The sequence below is a fragment of the Helianthus annuus genome, chromosome 3 (assembly GCF_002127325.2).
Source record: "Helianthus annuus cultivar XRQ/B chromosome 3, HanXRQr2.0-SUNRISE, whole genome shotgun sequence".
NCBI classification, from domain to species: Eukaryota; Viridiplantae; Streptophyta; class Magnoliopsida; order Asterales; family Asteraceae; genus Helianthus; species Helianthus annuus.
Window position 1 is genome coordinate 131,510,274 of NC_035435.2, and position 16,127 is coordinate 131,526,400.

A 16,127-nucleotide genomic window follows, 5' to 3' on the forward strand; every position below is an offset into this window, starting at 1 on the left:
GCAACTTTCTTTAGTTCATCTACCATGCATTCAACATTCTTCTTCATCCTCTCTTCATCACTCTTTCTCAAACTTGATGTCATGGCATCTCTGATGATTTTATGCAGCCTTTTCTTATAGTGTTTATCTTTTTCAACATTTGAGTAGTATTCGCCGGATAGAGGAATTACTGCAAGAACTTCATCAAAAACCACTTCCTTTGGATGAACGACTGGTTCACCATCCCTGTTTACATAACACTCTCGCTTCTTGTCCCATCTTTTATTGCTTCTTGCTTCTTCATACTCTTTTTCCATATCCTCAATTATGTATCCAACGATACATCTTTCTCTGTAAGTTTTCTCTTTCAGAATCTCTTCTCTTGTTTTCTCCTTTATTTCAGCAACAAAAGCATTATGTTTGTTCAATGCTTCCCATTTGGCTTTTGCTTTGAATCGTTCATCAACAACATCATCTACTGGAAGAAATTCGCTCCAGTCAAACCCTTCATCATCATGGATTACTGCACATGCTCTTGATTTCTCTTTGGGAGTATTTTCAATCAATTTCGGCTCTTCTTTGCTACGGTGGTAAATCGCCTTTCGGTAATAATCATCATTGAAAGGTTTCTCAGTTTCGTCAACTTCAGAATTTTTGCATTCTCTTTTGAAATGACCTTTTTGCTTGCATTTGAAGCAGGTTACTTTGGATTTATCAAATCCCAGCTTTGTTGACGGACCACCTATTAACTGCTTCCCAATAATCTCCATATACCTCTGAGCTCTTCGAATGCAACTTGCTAAACACCAGCGTATGTCAATAAGTTCCATTTCTACTGGATCGATCTGGCCGTAATCTTCCTTTGTCAGTTCTGAGTTTCCAATTTTTCCAGATACTAGACCTTCATATGATTCCAGGACAGATGTCAGAAAACTCATTTGTTGTTTTGCTGCATTGATGCTCATAGCCGGAGAATTCTTCAGTTTAAACGCTATGTTGCAGAGAACTTCTTCAAATTCTTCAGGGTTTGCTTTTGAAGAAGATAAGTGATATCCTGGATTATAGCTTGATGAGCTTTTCTGTGGTTCTTTTGACTTTTCAGCACTGAATCCAGTCTTTAGTGATTCACTTATAGTCACCGAAGGTGTGCTACCTTTATAATAAAGACCTACATTCTGTTGATGTGATGAACTGCTCATCTTGCTTTGTTTCTGCAATTCAAGCTCATGACTTTCTAGCTTTTCTAACAAAGCATCAAGAGTAATTGTTTCATACAATACATCATTTTTCAAAATAAAGACAAACGTTTGCCACTGATCAGTTCGTGGTAACGCTTCAATGATTTTATCAATTATTTCCTCACGTGTTTTGACAATTTCAAACCTTTTGAGTTCAGTTTTTAAATGACAAAATCGTTCAATCATTTGCCTCACTGATTCTCCTTTTAAGCTATCAAACAAATCAAACTCTTTTTTTAGTAATGCAATTTTATTCTTTTTAATCTGTTTACCACCCTCAGCTTTGACCCTTAACGCTTCCCAAACCGATTTTGAAGAACCATCATGAACAAGTAATGAGAATATGTCATCTTTAATCGATTGCTGGATTAAAGCAATCATTCGTTGTTCATATGAAAAATTATTTTCATCTTCAACGGATAAGCTTTTGAGTGCGATTTCTTCTCCTTTATCATTAACAGGTCTATCGTAACCAAACTCTAAACAAAACCAGCTTTTATGTGCGTAAGCTTTAGTCCAGTTGATAAACCGTTCTTTCCACCATGTATAATCCTCAATATTTTCAAGCTTTGGTGGTTTCGAATAAGTCCCATAGAAATTATCATGTTTAATGTTATCATTGATTGTTTTTGTTATTGATTTTTGTGTGACAGTTGATGTTTCGGAAGATTCTGATGTGAACGCTTTGTAGAACATGTTGTAGAATTCTTCAGCCATGATGTTATCTCCTCGAGTCACCTGAAAACAGACAAACTCAGTTCAAATACTAACGATCAACTGGATCGGACGGGTATCCGATCGAGTGAGTCAACAAAAGTCAACACAATAATGATGAACGTATGACAACGGATCGGGTGGGGATCCGATCGGGTGACAGTGTGTCTTGGATCGGGTGGGGATCCGATCAGGTGACAGTGTGTCTTGGATCGGATGGGGATCCGATCGGGTGACAGTGTGTCTTGGATCGGGTGGGGATCCGATCGGGTGACACTGTGTCTTGGATCGGGTGGGGATCCGATCGGGCGGGTATCCGATACTTTGACAGTCACCTAGAGCTCAAACAAATGAAATGATTAGGATCGGGTGGTAATCCGTTCGGATTGCCACTCGATTCTTTGCACTTTAAACCTTTGAAACAAATAAAGTCCCTTAAAGCGGATTGTAATCCGATCGGGTGGGTCAACAAAGTCAAACTTTTTAATGAATTGCAACGGATCGGATGGTGATCCGAACGGGTCACAATCAGAGGCTTGACACTAATGTGTTTTAACAAATCAATGTACAATGAATCGGGTGGTCATCCGATCGGATTGCCATCCGATCGGAGAACATCACCAAGAACAGCAATAGTAACAGCGAACATTTTCAACTTTTTCAAACCAGAAAAATCAAGATTTCTCACAATTTGTTTGGAGTATTGATCTGAAATTTTGTAGGGTTGTTCGATTATGATTTTCGCATATAATACTAAAAAATCAGCCAATTTGAACCGTTAGAACCCTGTTAATTTTGCAATTTTCGGACAGAAAGTGTAGAAGATAGAAAAATGATCAAATTTGACAAATCTGGATGACATTTGGATCTGAATATGATGAAATCCTGTACGAATCTGTGTGATAGATCTGTGCAATCGAGCTCCTGCTCTGATACCACTTGTAGGACTGGTTTTGACTCCGTAACGATTGCGAACCGACTCGTGTAACGTGCGGAATCCGTACACGAACGTGACCGAACACAAGACCGTACTATAAACGTGATTCTATTGATAATCTGAAAACGTACAAAGCACCACGAATCACCTTGAGCACTTTCTCTCTCTAGACTTTCTCTCTCTAGATCCTAAGCTCCAAGTCTCCAAATGTGCAAAAAGTCTCTAAACTAAGGCATAAGCCTCCTATTTATAGGTCAAGGCTTTAATGAGAAAACTAATTAATTACAATATTGACACCTTGCCTTTTCCCTAGTTATTACAATATAAAGCCTAGAATTAATCTGTTTCTGCTACAAACTGTCTTGACGGAGACGATAGACGTAACTGCACCAACATTTTACTTTATATAGACAGTAAAGTAATGCCAAGACAACAGGGACAAATGATAAAGAAAATTCACCTTCAACATAAGAAACTAGTTATTAAAGTCAATAATACAAAACCAAATAAAAGTTGCCGAAAGATTAAAAATCAAAAGTAATACATAAAAGACTTGTCTTCACCAAGTGATATAAGAGGCTTAACCAAACATGGCCTATGATTGGTAAGAACTCTTACAATCAATCTTAAGACATATGATTAAATGATTAAATCATTTTTTAATTGAATTAAGGAAAAACATTCTAACTGATTTTATTTTCCTTATGACTAAAATCAAAATAAATAATCAACTGATATTATGTGCATCATTTGATTTATATGAAAATAAAAGGAAACAACAATTATTTGTTAAAAAAAACAAAACAATACTAAAGCATTATTCCTTTTACTCTATATGAGATGATTATCAATAAGAAACTACAATTTAAAGAATAAAGATACTATATGGCCATCCAAAACACATCGTTTTAACATGATGTCCATATGATATGCATACAAAAGGGTTTTATATCCTTTAAATAGTATGGCATCAAATTCAATATTATACGACACAAACTATCAGAATGAAATCCATTATGTAATCATGCATCTATTAATTTCTTGAAAGAATTTAGGTGTCAATTTCAATTTAGGAAATCGCACATATTGTGAGATACTTAAACTATTCATATCCAAAAAACATATACATTCAAATCAACCTGATATGCGATTTGCATAAGAGTTATTACAAATCAGTTTTTCATTATTAACTTTAATGTTGGATAAATTTGCATTCGATCATCAAAATGGTTTCATATAGGCAACATAAGAATTGTTCAACTAGAAAAAAATAATATGCATTAATATCTGGTCTATTTACATGATCGAACTGATATAATCAACATCGCTCTGATACCACATGTTGATTATATCTTTAAACATGGGTCTAAAACATAAAACCCTAATCACGTTTATCAAGTCAAATCATGAACATGAACATAAAATTAGAGGCACTTACATGTGGGAATTGTTATCTTTGCTGATGATGAAGCCATGATTCCCATTATGATGCCATTTAGTGATGAGATTTTTAGAGAGAATTCTTGATTAGTGTTTTAGGAGTGTTTCATTATGAATGAACAAGATGATGACCATCCATTTTATTAGTTACTCAAGACTCCTCTCATTCTCTATATTAAAGGCATCTAAAGGGAAATCATAATGGCCCCTAACTTATAAATATTAACAATTACTTCCATCACGTAATTGTTAGGGACCGGTTACGTCATATTGATAAGGTTAACTTAAATGATCTGTAGGCCACATTACGGGTTATTTCTAACATCTTTTGCATCTCAAAAGCTAACACAACTCTAAAGGGAAATGGTTCCCCTTCACCCCCTTTTGATTTTCACCTCCACATCACCATCTTCACCTCCATATCACCACCTCCCTCCTTATCTCCATCAAGGGAAACAGTTCCCCTTCATCCCCTTTTGATTTTCCTCCAATCAACAAACAACAACAGCAGCATCAACAAGAAAAAATAATCGGAGAGATCGGTTGCCACCTCACCTCCCCGATGCCTTCCTCGACGCTACACCCCACCGTCTTATGCTGGTGAATTTATGAATAGTTTTATAATAACTGTATTAATTTTATTAAACATACGTATTCGGGTTTATTTTTATGGCATGTTGTAGAGGCAAAAGGAAGGTTTTAAACATACGTATTCGTGTTTATTTTTATGCACGTTTTTAGTTAATCTATGTTTTGACTTTTGACGTAAATATTTTGAGAAATGATTCATGTCAAATATAATACATTTTTGTGCTAATTTTATGAATGTTTTCAATTTGTCTACATATTGATCAATAAGCAATTACAAAAAAATAAAAAATAAAAAAAAATAAGTACATTCAAATCACGTTAAAAAAACTGACCCCACAACGCGGGGAATCAATTCTAGTTAAGCATAAAAGATAATAGAGGGATTTAAAGGAAATTAAGCCATAGTTTGAGGGGTTGTGATGCATCTTTATCAGTCAGAATTCAAAATGACAACGGCATTGTAATCGACGGTTGCAGTCAGAATCCCGATCCCCAAAGAGTAACTCGCAACCATGAATCAATATTTTTCTCAGAACTTGATCATTCAGTTTTACTTGTAATCGATGATGTTTATGGAATCCAAACGTAAATCGGCGGCATCTTCTCCGGCCATCAATGACTCAGATCATTGGAACTTTCTGGTAACACATCCTATCATTACTGTTCCTCATTTCATCATTTTTTTTCTTCAATTTAATCAAGTATTTGTACAAATCCACCTCCTAGGGTTTAGTTTAGTTTAGTTTTACGGATTTTTTAGTTTTTTTTTTTTTTTTCTTAATCTTGATTATGTATATCTTTCAGCTGATTATGTTTATGATATTTGTATCTAAAAGTATTGCATCAAATGACTTGTTACTCCTTGGACTACTGTGTTGAATCATTCATTATATGTTTACAAGAAATTGCTTGCTACTATTAGTTCTGTCAAACAAAGGTTAAAGTGATTTTTGTTCAGTGGAAGTAATTGCTTGCTTCTAAACTGCTATGTAAATGGTATTATGTGTTCATACAACTGTTTCAACATTGTTTAACCGGTGTTGTGCAGGAAGAAATTGAAGCGCCGATGTGGGCGGATCTCAGCGTTTGTGATTCGACCAATGACGAGACGTATCTCCTTTTTCTTTAGTTATTGTATCTTCCTGTTACGCTAGGATATATAGATTGCCTGCAGAATTTCGTTGATTATATTCTGTTTGCTAAATTTAATGTTATTCGTTTTATTTTGGTTGCAGTGATGACTCATGGTTCAACATAAGCCATGAGTAAGCATCTAAGAACTCCTTGCTTCTTGCTTTGAGTTTTGGTTTTCTGTGCAGTTATCTTGAGTTAATATTTATATATTTGTGTTGTATCTATAGGTTCCATCAGTGCTCTTCGCGCCAGTTAATCTCTACTGTTTTCGGTCCTGCAAACTCGATAAACATACAAGAACCAACGTCTCCAAAGCTCCCAGCCTCGGTCTCAAAATCAAGAGGCAAAAACTACAAAATTAAACAGTGGGAACAAAGAAAGGGTAAAGCCATCCCCAACAAGCAACATCCGGTCAAAACGTTAACTAAAGGGTCTTCTATAAGCATGGGATCGAAAAACAAGATGAAGCCCATTTCCAAAACTGGAAAAACAAAAGAAAATCAGGGAGTGAAAGCATGTTCAAGTGGTGGAAATAATACGAGCGAACTTGCTGACAACGCTACGTCAAAATCAAGCTCGGTTTCTATTGGAAAACGAGAAGATGATAACAGTTCAAGTAGCACTCTGACATCTGATCACAGTAGACACCAAGAAAAGAAGTGTTTTGAGGTATCTTTCCACACGTCAAGCCAAAGTAGTCAACTTTTGTCATCGCTGAAGATCAATCTTAGAAAAAGTTGTGCAACAAGACCAGCTGCGAGGGTGGTGATAGCTGATGGTGAGAGGTGCTCAGAAGGCGGTTCAAGTAACTCAAGTGTGGGCCCCCCTTCAATTAAGAAATGCAGTCTTGGAGATGCACAAAACAAACTCAAAATTCTAAAGGCCCCTGCTTTAACTGCCGGACGTTCATCTAATATACGAGGAAGTAATATGCTCGCTTCCAAAGTAACAACCAAAGGAAAGGTACTACACTTGTTTTATGATCAACTTTAAATATTTTGGTATGGTAGATAGGGATTATGTTGTGTGTAAATGCGGTGTAAACTAGTACTTCAATCTTGCAGGTTCAACAGACCGCATCAGTTGGTAAGGTTTTGATGCCACGAAACATTAATAAACAAAATCGAAGTATTGGTAAAGAAAACGAAAGAGTAGGTATTGGAAGGCGTGCTGCTTCTCTGGCTATTATTAAAGAAACAACATCAGCAACAATGGCTACATCTCCGAAAGACAAATCTAGTGTTAACAAAGCTCAGCCCATTGGGCGTGTACATAAAGCTTCTAAGGAACGTATGACACAGAAGAATGGAGCTAAAAAGCCGATTGGTCTAAAGGTATTCATATTATCAGTTTACAACAATCCTAAGTTAGACATAGTGTTATGTTAATTTAGTGAGTGTTTTGGCTGCAGGAAAAGACAGCCAACATAAGCAGAGATAAGGATACAGCCAAACCGGCAAGAAAGGTCTACTTTCGGTAGCAGAATTTGTTAAAAGTGTATAGTGCAACGTCTTTTTTGGTTGATATCAGGGTTAAGAGTTTCTTGGTGATGTGATGTTCACATTTTGATCTTGAATTGACATGTGTGCCAAAGTATAGTAGTTGGGAGGGATACAATTTTGTTCTCACTTGGTAGTATTCTTAATCCCATTTATTGTTCACTCACATTTTACATATGCCAATTTAGTATATCTTGCCTACTTGGTGACCATGAAACTTTAAAAAACCTTGAATTCGACATCATTTTACGTCTTGGTTCTCTTTATTTTTACCGGATTAGTATTTAAAAGCATAAGAGAAATATTTATGCACAACGGATACTACTCATATCCCTTATCACTCACTCCGATAATCTTCACTAACCATGTCACTCAATCAAAAGTAGAGAATTTTTATGTTTCAACATAAAAGGTTAACCTTTGGAATATTGGATTTTAATAATTATTTGAGCGATAAAATACGGTTGCCTTAATATTTGGAATATTAGATTTTAATAATCTCAACTGTTCGCCATTGGTCGCCAACAGTCCCAACTTCAAAAATAAGCACTGGCAGTCCCAACTATTGACATATTGGCCACCAATAGACCCTGGCTAACAGAATCCTAAAACCGTTAGTCTCCGGCGCCGGAAAACCGTTTTTGGCCAGAAAAAGGTTTCTAAAAGTCCGATCTAAGGTTACAAAGAGATTTGGGATGAAAATGTTGAGTTTTCCGACCAAAATGTTGAGTTTTCCGGCGAAAAAAGAGTTTTCCGGCAACTATAATAATTGGAGTTTTTACTAGAAAAAGGTTACTAAAGGTCTGTAATAAGGTTAGAAAGAGGTTTGGGACAAAAATGTTGAGTTTTCTGGCCAAAATGAGTTTTCCGGCAAAAAACGTTTTTCCCGCGACCGGAGACTAACGGCGTTAGAGTTCTGTTAGTCAGGATCCATTGAAGGCCAATATGTTAATAATTGGGACTGGCAGTTATTTTTAAAGTTGGGACTATTGGCGGCCAACGACAAATAGTTGGGGATTATTAAAATCCAATATTCCTTTATAATTTGACGCATGCATCTACATAGTTCACTGAATCCAGTTCTTTTAAATGGTTGCTAGTCAAAAATTATGGTCAATTTGCAGCCTTGGATGCTATGATTTTAGCATTTATTCAAAGCATCCACTGCAAATTAGCATTTCATGTCTAAATGCAGACAGCTTTCAAAAACAAACTCAAACTTTAGCTTTACATTGTTCACGTCTTTTTCCGCTACAAATTCACACACACTGGCTAGACATGTTCACTACATATCAAAATGGAAATACCTGAACTAGATTGTACATCGAAAACATACAAAAAGACAAACCCTTGCTTATGCTTGCTACCTCCTTAAGGCACCATAGTTCCTTGTCACCTGCATAGACACCAGTTAGATTTAAGAATATAAGTCAAATAACTATTTAAATCATGAACTATTTCAACTATATGACAAGAAACATGAGAAGTATTACAATGTGGCAAATGAGCAATTTCTTCGACCCAGAACTGAAAAAAAAAAAAAAGACCTGCTAAAAAAGACATCACTTACCCTTGGTTGAGTCTTGTTCGTTCTCTTTGGCATATCATCATCGTCGTCGTCATCGTCATCTTTACTCATCATCATTTGATGAATTGAGGATGACGTGTTGTCGGATTTTCTTCCCCTCTTAGCAGCAGTGGACCCCCTACCTCTTCCCCTCGTAGCACCTCGTTTTCTACCCTTACCTTGCTGCATGCTCTCATTATCATCCTTCAAAACAAACAAAGCATCATAATTTCACATTAACAAAAACGTCATAATAATTATGATATACAAAAATAATGTTAGTATTCATACCGAACTGTCACGAAGCTCATTTATTCCATATTGAACCGGTTCATCATCTGAATCAGAATCTAAGTTCTCTTCATCGGCTGCCATGCTTTGAACTGAAGCTGATGCAGCAACTGATGCTGATCTGGCAGTGAAAAAAGTTGAGCATGTTATATGCATAATTTGCTATCTTACTTAATTCTATGATATAACAAAGCAAAAAATAAATAATAATTATGTTGTATGCAAAAAAGGATCGTGTATTCATGTTCCATCATAGATACGATAAATCTGCTATAACATCAAACAACTTTAGCCCCTCAACTTTAATAATTACATGTTTAGCCCCTTAACTACATCAAACAACTTTAGCCCCTCAACTTTAATAATTACATGTTTAGCCCCTTAACTACATCAAACAACTTTAGCCCCTCAACTTTAATAATTACATGTTTAGTCCCTTAACTACATCAAAACACTTTAGCCCCTCAACTTTAATAATAAACAAATTTAGCCCCTTAACTTTAATAATGACATATTTAGCCCCTCAACTTTAATAATTACATACATGTTTAGCCACTTAACTAAAACAATTTTAGCCCCTCAACTTTAAAATGACATGTTTAGCCCCGTAACTTTAATAATGACATGTTAGCCCCTTAACTAAAGCATCAAACAACTTTAACTCTCGTGATTTGCTTATTTAATCTACATTTCGAACCCACTGCCCACTGCAGAGCACGGTTAATATAATGATAATATAGTATTACCTCTCAGAGCGACGGGACATGAAAGTTGCATCAAGAGTTGTCTGCTTTAAACTATTAGATCCCCTACCTCTCCCCCTCCCCCCTCTTCTTGTAGGAGCAGAAACATCGCGAGCAGATTTAAACGGTTGTAATGACCCTTTTTTACCTCTGCCAGTTGACTTTGACCCGTAAAGTTGTGTGGTATCCTCATCATCACTAAAAGAAACCGCACTCCCAATTCCCCCAGGAGCTTTATTTATCATATTCTGCATCAGTTTATAGCCGAAAAAAGGTTTGCAGTTATATAAAAAAATTGAAAATGAAACTAAACAGGCACAAACACATCAAGAAGTTAGGATATAGTACCTCTATGGATTGAGAACTAGATGTAAATAGTTGATCGTCTTTGGATCTGGATCTTCCCTTCACACGCTCCTGCGTATATTATATTTTTGTATTAAAAAAGATGTCAACATAATTATTAAATACCAACTTAAAGTAAGACCGTAAGAGTTCGGCTTCTTGCCTCTAAGCAGTTTTCGACTTTGACAATTATATCGTCAACTTCACTTTTTATGTTTTCTGGATCCCGAGAAATACTTTTCTGCATTTAAACAGTAAAGAAATATGTTTATTTAGTCATTTAGATAAATTTTGGTAGCATGAACCAGAAGTTTAGGAAAATAAGTTGGAACGTTACACGGGTTTCTTCAATGTTGTATTGCAAACAAGTATAAAAAGCCATCCTGTCATCTTTGTTGATAAAATTCTGTAATGCTTCATCTAAATCGTTCACAGGAAGAATCTCCATTTTCTGTAAGCATTGTTCATATCAGGACAACATGATAATAAAAATAAAAATATATAACATATACAAGAAGTCAGAGATTTGACTGCATACCAATTCACTCTCAGCAACTAAAGCTTCAATGTTTTGTTGATTCAGTTCTTCTGGTCGAAGTCGTTCCGTGTCCTTAAGTTTTGCTAAAGTCAACAGGAAGTTTGACCATTAACATGTAAGAATTATAAGTCATCAATCAAACTCAAAAATTAAACCATAATTATATAGATTAAAATGCAGGAAGCTATAGTATGTAACTTTACTAACCGTCACCCTGAGCTCTCTTTGAAGCTTTTGAAAAGATAAGAATATCCTGGGGATTAGCAACCTACAATTTCTATAGAACATCATTTTTCTTGAACCGCGTGCAAATTTACTTTACACTGAATGATAAAAAAGTACCTTGCCCACATATTTTTGACCAAATCTTTGAGGATTAATGGTCATGAATCCAGAATAATCAACCTGACAATTTGCTCATTAAATGCTTAATTCCCATTATTATTATAGTTTTTCCAGTAAAATGGAGTACCTTTAAACGGATAAGTGGAAGCATTGGCTCTGACTTTCTAGCATCCCTTCGGCTACACTTTTCTATTAAACTGTTTACCTAAATTAATTAAGAGTCAGAAACATAATTCATACATCATAACACCATTCAAAATTACAAATTGCAGAATCTTTATGAACAAGAATTACTCACCTCATTGTCCAAATGCTCAAGAATCGAGTTTTGATCATTTGGGTCAATGTCAGGTTCGTCCTTTAACACCACCTGCATCACAAACATTAAGCAGTTGAAGAGGATTAATACTATATGTGCGAGTAAAATGCAATTTTCGTCCCTGAGGTTTGACCTGTATTGTGACTTTTGTCAAAAGGTTTGCTTTTCCACATCTGGATCCAAAAGGTTTGAAATCTTGCCATTTTCATCCGACTCGTTAACTCCATCCATTTTTTAACGTTAAAGCAGGGGTATTTTCGTCCTTTTACCTATTAGTTAATGTTAATAAGGAAAGTCATAACTAGAAAGTCCACAGGGGTGGATTTTTATTTCTTAATAGTGTTTTTTTATTTTTACAAAAAAAATGTCTAAAAAGACGAAATTACCCTTGACTTAACGGAGAAACATGGATGGAGTTAACGACCCGAATGAAAATGGCAAGATTTCAAACCTTTTGGATCCAAATGTGGATAAAAAAACCTTTGGACGAAAGTCGCAAAACTATTCAAACCTCAGGGAGGAAAATGGTATTTTACTCTAGATTAATTAATGAATCATGTTAACCTACCTCTTTATATTCAAAAGGCCTTACAGAATGTAGCGGTATCTTGGTTGGCCGATATTGATTTCCCTGTATACAAAGATTTTGAACAACTGGAATCCAAATAAAATAAAAAAAAATGAAAGCTTTTTTAAGTTGGTTTTGTTGGAACAACCTTAATTTCTACGAGAAGCACATGCTTTGGTTTTGATTCTCCATCGATAAGTGATGTTGCGACAGAAGAGCCCGGTTGAGTGATGTGGAAACCCATACCTGGAACTTCCTATTAAGAATTAATATTAAAATGAATGAATCATGTTAACTAAGTCACACTTGCATAGGATACATTAAATCGACAAAGGTTATGACTTTAATTTCACCTGAGGATCAACAAGACATTCATGTTCATGCCCCCAAACTATAAAGTCCAGAAACCGAGGTAGAAAATGCTCATTTATCGCATTCTTAGGATTTGTCTTCACTCTGCATATAAAAAACACTTCAGTATTGTTACACTCATAGTTGTTAAAAGCCATCGCCTCTTGCGCCTAGGCCCAATTTCCTAGCGAGGCGAGGCAATTGCGCCTTAAGTCAAGGCAATTGCGCTTTAATTCTCCATGTGATGGTTCATGCGCAAACTCCGGCCAAATTTTCAAAATTCCGGCAAGATTACAGCTAGATTTCTACTTTTATCTAACAAAACTACTTTTATACACTATTAAACTAGCATTTTATAACTTTTGGTATTAAATAGACGATATTAAATGTTATATAATGGCTTTAGTATATTTTATTTGAAGAATAGTATTAATTTTCCATTATACAAAAATATTTTAATTTTTTTTTGTTGTGCGCTTTTTTTCCTCAGGCCCACGCTTTTTTGCGCCTTGCGCCTAAGCCCCAGGCGAAGCCTATGCGCCTTGGGTGCGCCTAACGCCTTTAATAACTATGGTTACACTATGATATGGTGTCTCAAACAATGTTCCGTATACATAGTGCGGGTCAGTCGAATTGGGTAACGTGTAACTTTCTAGTGCGGGTCAAAGTGAGTTTCATTGGATTGTGCCGACCCACAAACGCTTCTTGAAACACTTTTTAAAAGCTTAAAATAATTATTTTATTAAATATAAAAACTGTACTATTGAAATGATAATCTAATCTTACCAAGTTAAAAAGGGTTTTCCGTTTTTCAATTATGCGTCTGAATACATTTTAAATGATTTTCAACCAGTTTGACGGACCCATTACTTTATACTTAAGTGTTTAAGCATCTCCAGTTTGACTTATCCATCATGTTTTAGCGATGGTACACTTAGTTATATCATTCATAACCTGTTCTGATGAAGTACTAGAATGTTGAACCAGTCGGACACTTGACAATCTTCTTGAGGTTCAGGACGCATCCACTGTACAGCATGTGGAGTCTACATTCTCAAAGAAATAAAACTTAAAAACAAAAAGTAAAAACCAAATATGGTTGAAGTCAGTTGTAAAATTAAAGTACGCGTAGTTCTGATATAGGAACCTGAAACATTCTATTCAGACGTTCATCTCTGATATTTCCAAGGCCGTACAGAGCAACCGAAGTTGAACCCTGTAAGTCATACAATATTATTACGTAACGTGAATTTACTCCCATAAACTTAACAAAAGAATTTATTGAATACCTTTTTTACAAGAATCGGGTAGAGAGTGATCTGCCCGACTCCAGAACCTCCAAGAACCATTTTTCCAAAATAGTTTACAAGATTGCATGCTGAAAGGATATCGACTGCAGAAAGGTTATCCTGTAATCAAAACAATAGTTTAAAAGGATGGCCCCACCAATACTTTATCATTAAAAAGTAATATTATCATAAAAAATGATGCGTCATGTACTATAAGGATTACCACTCCAGCAGGGTCATCATGATTTCCGTGAATACTGAACACTGGCAAACCAACGTTGAAATGAGGATCTTCATAGTTTACATGACCAAACCTGTTCCGATCGAGACGTTTAGAAATAAACAATATAACTAGGACTATGCCATAGTCAACTCAAGTCAACCACATGGGGAGAGATAGCTTTGTAGTACAAAGAATGCTAGTAGGAATAGATTATAGATCATTACACATTTGCAAAGTTTATAGTCTGATCACTGACAACTTGGAATTGCACTGGCTTATCGTTAAGACAATATCGACGTAGGATCTCTATCGTTTTCACTAATGTCGTCCTCGATGGCTTGTTTTCATGAAAAAGATCACCACCAAGTAGTACGAAGTCCACCTAATATATTCAGATTAAATATTAGTTCTTGTTCAGTTAAATCACCTAATATATGGTGTAACATAGAAACAACTGTAGTTTCTTGCTTCTTACATTTTTCTGCTCTGCAATGGAGCAAATTTCTTCAAATGCTTTAAATGAGTCGTGCCGACGAATCTCGTCTTTTTCCATATATCCCAAATGACAATCAGTGGCAACAAGAATGCGAACCGTGTTGCTATTATCCTCCCTATTTAATACACAATAATCCATGTTCGGCATAGTATGAACATTTGTATAATTGGTACAAAATTTCGCAACATAGGAAGGAAGCTTATGAGAAACATATGTGAGACTTTAGGTGGTTTAAAATTAAAACAGTTAAAACTTTCTCTAATTAGTTACTTGTAAAGTGAACTATGAAATAAGTTCAACAATAAATACTACACTGCAAGCTAAAGCTTCTTACAATAGCTGTAAACGAACCTAACCAAACCAAACAAAGCCTTGTTCATGTTCGTTCGTTTAGCATTAAACTTGCTCACTGTTTATAAACACATATCAAACGAAAATTTCTGTTCGTTTTCGTTCATTAAGGAATTGAACTTGCTCACAAACGGTTCGCTGAATGTTCAGTTCGTTTACAACCCTATACAATAGTATATAGAGATGAGAAAACTTAAAAGAACAAACTTAACCTTGACGAATCACCCATGTCACTAGAGTTTGACCTTGTTAAACCCTACAATTAGAAAAACAACCAACTGTTAATCGAAACAAAAGCAATCATAACTCTAATTTGTCCATACAGATTAGAAAACACATATTTCTATACAATTAATAATCAGTCATAAGAGCTAAAACCCTAAATCAGCTATATTGTTATTAAACCTAAAATCAAGCAATGACATACGAGTAAGTAGACTTGCTCTATACTTCTAGTCAACTCTCGATTAAGAACAAGATAGTAACATAAAATCGAAAGCTACACGGATTCACCTTGGCCGAAAATCTTCCGTGAAAATCCATATAAAATTGTAAGAAGATGAAGTAAAACTTAACAAAAGAAATAGTGATGATGAAGATGAAAGAAGTTGACTTACCGGCAGGATAAATCGGTCGCCAGATGAATTCAGGTACCGTGGAGTTCCGGTAACACCGGCGGAACAGTGGCGGGAATTTGAAGGGCAGATCGAGTCTTCTACGTCGAAACTCGAAATCACACGGGCAAAATGTTTTGTTTCTTTTTGGGCTGAAAGTCGAAAAGGTCCATTAGCGTTCATGAAAGTTAGGCCCAACTCATGTTGGACATTTTTGAGGAGTTCAATTTACAAACTACAATTATCTTTTGTTATCATTCTTAGTAGGGATGTAAACGAACCGAATGAATATGAATGACGTCTTGTTCATGTTCGTTTGTTAAAAAATAATGTGTTAATGAACGATTCATGAACACTTGTTGAACGAAATTTTTTTTTCGTTCGTGTTCGTTCACTAAGGAAATGAACGTGTTCACGAACACAAATAAAATCGGCGAAGGCAGCGAATGCTAAAAATGGATGATGGAGGGGGTAGTGTCGGAATTTAAAGTCCTAATAGTGAAACGAAGGTCGATGAATTCATTGATGTGAATAATGAGGAAGGAAATGGAAACG

The 16,127-nt window shown here is 35.6% G+C and overlaps 2 protein-coding genes across 4 annotated transcripts; one reads left to right on the forward strand and one right to left on the reverse strand.

Moving 5' to 3' along the window:
• Positions 1–5,361: 5,361 nt before the first annotated feature.
• On the forward strand, positions 5,362–7,715 carry LOC110929739. 3 transcript variants are annotated; one of them, XM_022172926.2, is made up of 7 exons: positions 5,362–5,540; positions 5,948–6,027; positions 6,135–6,164; positions 6,261–6,996; positions 7,098–7,189; positions 7,220–7,367; positions 7,445–7,715. In XM_022172926.2, the coding sequence occupies exons 1-7, from the start codon at positions 5,463–5,465 to the stop codon at positions 7,511–7,513; spliced, it is 1,233 nt and encodes a 410-aa protein (XP_022028618.1). In that variant the 5' UTR covers positions 5,362–5,462; the 3' UTR covers positions 7,514–7,715. The 3 variants fall into 3 exon arrangements, with proteins under 3 accessions (XP_022028618.1, XP_022028616.1, XP_022028617.1); XM_022172924.2 differs by having other exon boundaries at positions 7,098–7,367; XM_022172925.2 differs by having other exon boundaries at positions 5,948–6,009; positions 7,098–7,367.
• A 964-nt stretch (positions 7,716–8,679) lies between these two features.
• LOC110929740 (double-strand break repair protein MRE11) lies at positions 8,680–15,763 on the reverse strand. The gene is made up of 23 exons (XM_022172927.1): positions 15,576–15,763; positions 15,171–15,214; positions 14,587–14,722; positions 14,336–14,493; positions 14,112–14,202; positions 13,889–14,008; positions 13,747–13,815; positions 13,554–13,645; positions 12,602–12,704; positions 12,397–12,504; positions 12,249–12,311; positions 11,660–11,731; positions 11,489–11,566; positions 11,359–11,421; positions 11,224–11,284; positions 11,017–11,099; positions 10,816–10,929; positions 10,642–10,719; positions 10,482–10,550; positions 10,137–10,381; positions 9,391–9,511; positions 9,103–9,303; positions 8,680–8,928 (listed from the first exon to the last, which is right to left on the reverse strand). The coding sequence occupies exons 1-23, from the start codon at positions 15,753–15,755 to the stop codon at positions 8,896–8,898; spliced, it is 2,382 nt and encodes a 793-aa protein (XP_022028619.1). The 5' UTR covers positions 15,756–15,763; the 3' UTR covers positions 8,680–8,895.
• Between the last annotated feature and the right edge of the window lie 364 nt (positions 15,764–16,127).

Coding starts and splice junctions, on each gene's coding strand:
- LOC110929739 (XM_022172924.2), top strand. CDS start 5,463: ATGATGTTTATGGAATCCAAACGTAAATCGGCGGCATCTTCTCCGGCC. Junction 5,541..5,947: donor CAGATCATTGGAACTTTCTG/GTAACACATCCT, acceptor GGTGTTGTGCAG/GAAGAAATTGAAGCGCCGAT. Junction 6,997..7,097: donor AAGTAACAACCAAAGGAAAG/GTACTACACTTG, acceptor TCAATCTTGCAG/GTTCAACAGACCGCATCAGT.
- LOC110929740 (XM_022172927.1), bottom strand. CDS start 15,755: ATGAACGCTAATGGACCTTTTCGACTTTCAGCCCAAAAAGAAACAAAA. Junction 10,551..10,641: donor AAGTCGAAAACTGCTTAGAG/GCAAGAAGCCGA, acceptor TAATATACGCAG/GAGCGTGTGAAGGGAAGATC. Junction 8,929..9,102: donor CGAACAAGACTCAACCAAGG/GTAAGTGATGTC, acceptor GTGTCTATGCAG/GTGACAAGGAACTATGGTGC.